The sequence below is a fragment of the Fulmarus glacialis genome, unplaced genomic scaffold (genome assembly GCF_000690835.1).
Source record: "Fulmarus glacialis isolate BGI_N327 unplaced genomic scaffold, ASM69083v1 Scaffold48221, whole genome shotgun sequence".
NCBI classification, from domain to species: domain Eukaryota; kingdom Metazoa; phylum Chordata; class Aves; order Procellariiformes; family Procellariidae; genus Fulmarus; species Fulmarus glacialis.
Window position 1 is genome coordinate 1 of NW_009194334.1, and position 5448 is coordinate 5448.

Consider the following 5448-nt stretch of genomic DNA (forward strand, 5'->3'; position numbering starts at 1 on the left):
GGCTGCTTGCTGCTCTGGATGTGGGGGTAGGCGTGCGTCTCGACAGGGGTGCCGGGGCTGACACCCATCTTCCATGACAAGCTCTTATCCGGACAGTGCACTAAAGGCGGGATCGCCGGTGAAGCCGAAGCAGTCGAGAGCCTCATGGGCGACGCCAGCGACGAAGGGATGTGGGGGGCAACGTAGTGGGAGGGAGGCAGGTATAAAAAACGTTCACCGTTCGTACATACGGGCGAGTAAGCCAGGTGCTGCGGTAAGCTGTAGGTGGACTGCTGAGGTAGCAATGCCTTGTACATGTTCAACGAATACTTATTTGGTGAGTCAAGGAAAGGGTATATGGTGGGCGTCGCGCCCTCCATATAGGGGTTTACCCAGGGGAGCCTTAGGTAACTAGCACCATTGACACCGAGGGGACTCTGCTTGTCACCCGCAGCTCGGTCCAAACCCAGCGTTTCCCCCGTCGGGACAGAGTTTTTTTGTATTCCAGGTGGCGTTTTGTATATAGCGCTGAAGCCATTCGGGGCTTTTCCAGAGACAGCTGCGTTTTCTACCGCTTCGGGAGGGTTAGATTTAAACTGTATCTCTGGATTTCTTTCAGGAGTAAATCCGAGCCCGGCTATCGAACTCGTAGCATCTCGTGATTTTTCCGAGCCGAGTCCGCACAAGCTGGAATAGACAATGCTACTGGGGACTCTGAGTCCTTCTCGCATGAGTCCAGACCTGTCCATACTCAGAGCTGCGAGACTGTCGATGCGATGTGCTGCAGTCGCATCCACCTTTACAGAACAAGAAGTATGTTACTTTCACATTTGTCTACAACGACTACCGCTCAAGCTACAGACATGTCAGCATTTGGAAGAGAAACAATACCAACGCAAACACACTGTTAGTCATGAAAACGTACAGAAGCTGATAGGGCTGGAGAACGGGAGAACAGGAACCTACGGAGCAATATATATCACCACAAACGTCAATACAAATCTCTCCGCATCCAAAACTCATCAGCTAGAAACAAAGGCATGAGGACCCATAGCCCAAGCAGCCAGAAGTGGCCTAGGGACAATGCTCGGTGGCACCGCTCCCGTGCGGCAACCGGCTCCTCAGCCCCAGCCCCACCAGAGCAAGAGGATGCGGGCTGGGGCACGGAGAGCGGGAAGGGAAGGATGGAGGGCCTCTCCTCCTCCTCCTCCTCCTCCTCCTCCTCCGCTGCACCTCTGCTCCAGGGCTCGCCACCGCCACACGATTCACAGGGCGAGGCGTCTGAAGACGCAGCACGAAGAATGGTCCGCCGTCCAATGTCTTCCCCACTCGCCGCTCCCCGTGTACACTCACGGGAGAAAACCATCAACTTTGCTGAAACATTGATGTACTTAACGCTTACATGAACTATTCTTGTTACACATGCCGGTATGCTGCGTGACATTATTCATAACGGAGCAAAAGTAAGAATATGATGTCATACAACAACACACACCACAAAGTCAACGTCAAGAGATTAACAAGATAAATAAACAAAGTCCTATTTCACTGTTTCACAGAAACAATTAATATGTGCCCAAGCCCAGCTAGAGCTGCAACAGAAAGGTATTTTAGTAATTTCTCCAAATGGATCATGTAGTAACACCCGGAGGTGGGAGACGGGGTGGGGAGGACAGGCTCGGATTCAGCTGCAGCATGAAGCTATTCACTTCTTACCACACTGTGATTCAGGTGATTTTCTTCTCTCAACTCCAGCCTGCTTTTCGGTGCATCGCCATCGTTAACGGGAATTTTCCTATTAAGAAACAGAAGCTTACTATTTGAAAACATCCGGTGCATCTCAGATCAGAACAAGATTATATCACCTCCATATTTTGATTCCCCTAGAGAAGTCCCATATGATACCGTATTTATCCTCCTCAATACCCATGCACAGCGACTACTTCAGAAGGCAATGACCATTTGAAAACAAGTACAAAGGGTTTTGACAGCAAGAACACACCTAGCACATCTCAGAGCAGCTTCTTCCAATGCAAGTGATCTTTGTCAAGGTTTTCTATTCTGCCCCTTGCCCTTTTTTTTTCCAAGGAGAGAATACACTATTTTAAACATACCCTGTTCATGTACCATCCATAAACGCTGCCGAGGAGAAAATTAAAACACACACGCTAATATCATACGAACATCAGCTGTTCCATGCTAAAGAGGGAGCTGCACATCTGTGCCATACCAGTGTTGCAGCACTGGGACTTGTTATCACAGAAAGCACCGATAAAGAATATACCTTAGTGCCAAATTTCAAATCCCAGGGATAAAAATCGCTGACGTGCAGCAGAAGGAAAGTTTCAGCATTACCCAAAAGAACTCCTTTCAATCAAAGTGCTTAAAGGCACATCATCACCTTAAACAGAAATGTGATTTTAATGTATTTGTTTATTCATTTTTAAAAGATTCGCCTTTCCTGCAAGTAACATGTAAAAATATTGTGCCTAAATAACTGAAAGTAGGGAGAGAGGCTGCAAAAGCAGAATGAGAGGTTTGGCCCTTTTCCTCCAGTTTATGTTTGTAAATAGTTTTTCCCTGCAAAGACCAAAAACTTTCTCCAGCTTCTGGGAGGCTTTTCACACATCGGTGAGAACATGAGCTCAAAGAAAAGACAGAAAAACACTAAAACCACACAAAATTGGCACAGAGAACCACGGGCGTACCCGCAGCTTCTGTCCAGTGTCGTTTTGCTTTTTAAAAAGCTGGGGTTTAAGGGAAGAGGACACCGGCCAACGCCCACGTCACCCCATTGAAAATTATTAGAGACTGTAATTTTAATCACTGAATGAATGACATTCAGCACGAAAAAAGGTGGCAAGGCAGAGAAATTCACTTGCGGGAGACAGAAAGGCCGCTGTTTCTATTTCACAGGACAAGCTGTTGGTCCAAAGGCAGGGAACGCCGAGTTGCAGGCAGGAGCCCCTCTGCCGTACAGAGTCACCACAAGAACACGTGCACTATTTGGTTTAATTCCCCTTCACAAATACGAAATAATAAATTAATTGTAAAAGCGCGTTTGAAGGCTGCTTTGGGGAGTAATCTCTTTAAAGGGCGTCCCCGCTTCACTGACCCAGGTTGCCTGTTAAATAGTAAATCAGCAGCTGCTCTACCGCTCTCAGGCACGTCTTGTTTCTCCCCCCCACTCCCCCTCCAAGCTGGGCTGATCTCGATGCAAGGCGGCAGCTACCTACTCCAGCATTAGGGAAGCGAGCGAACTCCGAGACCTCACGCTGCAGAATTACAGTGTGGTTTAACTTGCCAGAAGCTTAAATATTTACCTGTCTTCATTAATTCCACACATGCGGACCCTTTCATTGCTCATCCAGCTATGAACGTTGCCATACAGGGGAGTTGCAGAAAGCATGACGTCTTCTTAAAAATCGACGCTTTTCTTCACGGTTTTATATTCTATTTTGAAAAAAAAAAAAAAAAAAGAAAAGAAAAAAAAAAGTTGAGCAGATTTGTCTAGGAGGAAGTGCAAACATCACAGCGGAGCAGCCAGCCTCCCTCCGGGTAATTAATAATGAATGCAGGATTGGTGCGGGGAGTGAGCTGCCTACGTTAACCGCTAAGGGAGATACCCTGCAATAAAGGAGCAAATTGAGGGCATTTATAGGTCAGAGGAGATGGATCTTTTCCCCAGCACACATCCAGAAAATTAAGAATCATTCCAGGCTATCGACAAATAAAAGTTTCTCCATTGCATTTCATTTGAACAAGAAATGACTCAGCCGGCCAAGTACACACCAGTCCCCAAACCTTCATCTCACATAGGCTGAACCACGGAGGGAGACCCCACGGGCTGAGGGAACGCGCAAAACTACCCACAGGCGCTCATAAAAGCCCTGCATTAGGAACGCACAGGAGCAGGAGTGCATCGCAAGAACAGCCACACACCGTATTAGCTACGCTGATTGCTGATAAAGCTTTCACACGAGGACTTAAAACTGAAGAGACGCTGCTCCAGAAGGGATCTAAATAAAAACCTCCCCTTTAGTGTCTGCACATGACTAACTTGAAGAAAGGGGTTAAAAATAGTAAGTGGGTTGGCGAGCTCCCCACCCCTTGATTTGATTAAGCACCAAGCCCTGGTGGCTTCTGCATCGGAGCTGCTGCTGCTGCTGCTGCTGCTGCAAGTGCTTTCAGTAATTCAATGATGCCTGCTCACTCCAGGGAAATAAATCATTAGCGGGCTCGCTGGAGAAGTATTAGCAGTCCAAGAGGATCGGCGCCGTGTGCAGCCGGAGAGGCAGGTGAAAGGTAACCGCATTTTCGCGTCCAGCGGCGGAGAGGGAAAGGCTTTTCCTCCCCTCCACCTTGCCTAACGCCACCTCTGCTCGCATTAAATTCTAGTTTGCTGCATGAGCGAAGTGTCAGGACAAGCTGCGTTTTATTAACAGGATTATCGCGGCGCATGATTTATTCCAGTGCAAGATTTTAATTGCTCTTCGGAGGTTGAGTCGTTTCTTTTGACTGAGCTTCAGCCTGCATCCTGCTGCTAAATGCTGGGTTAATAAGTAGGGGGAGCCTTTAATGCACAGGATATCCCTCAGCTCTTCCTCTCTCACAAAAATAGAAGCCTTTAAGCGGGAGGCACGATACTCCTTTTACACACACACACACAAGCCAGTAACGGGCGATTGACCACTGGGAGTTTAATGCCTAACATCTCCCAGAGCATCCATGCTTCCCCAGCAAACTCATTTCCTTTGTCAGGCTACAAAATATGCAAATGAACACTAGGGCATTTAATGGGGAAGAAGCCCAGATTGGGCCTTTAACACAATACTTCACACACGTTCAGAGAGGTTTAAGAACTAAAACGGCAGGAAAGCCTTGTTCCCCAACACTTTTTTCTCCCCTCAGAGAGGCCTTTTGTGCAAAACTCCACGTCTGGAACAAATGTATATTAATGAAATGGCATGTTGACCCTCCTCTCTCCGGAACAGTTAGCTTTCCCTAATGAAGTCTGCAAAAATCGCTGCGAGGAAACAAAAATCCGCGGAGATTAGATACCACGCTATCATTCAAAAGGAGTTATTTCACTGGAAAGACGGTTTCTGGACAGATTTACTGGTTTCCAGATGCGCCGCTCGTAATGTTTTCAATAGAGGCAGCAGCAGCACGGAGAGAGTGATTTAGGGTTTTACATAAGGTTAGTAGCCGCCCGGTGCGCTGCCTCACCCGTGAGGGACGGGAGCCGGCTCGGAGGAGATGGGCCTTGGCGGCGCACGGCCCTGCTCCCTGCGCCCCGCTTTCCTTTGGGGGCACGCGACACCAACCCACGCCGCTCCTCGGAGGGGCCGCCTGCGCCCGCCTGGTTTCCTCGGTGGAAGTGTATCATTAAGATAAGGTGCGGTGCCTGAATTAGAGCCCGTCAATCCCCTGACATGTGCAGATAACGAAACGCTGAAGTTGCACGGG

The 5448-nt window shown here is 48.3% G+C and overlaps 1 protein-coding gene across 1 annotated transcript; it reads right to left on the bottom strand.

Moving 5' to 3' along the window:
• Positions 1–10: 10 nt before the first annotated feature.
• Positions 11–3434, bottom strand: LOC104084026 (BCL-6 corepressor-like; the record flags this gene model as incomplete). Its single annotated transcript, XM_009587730.1, has 3 exons — positions 3303–3434; positions 1696–1774; positions 11–776 (listed from the first exon to the last, which is right to left on the bottom strand). Coding segments are annotated over exons 1-3 (931 nt in total), but the record flags the coding sequence as incomplete, so codon positions are not given.
• Positions 3435–5448: the final 2014 nt, after the last annotated feature.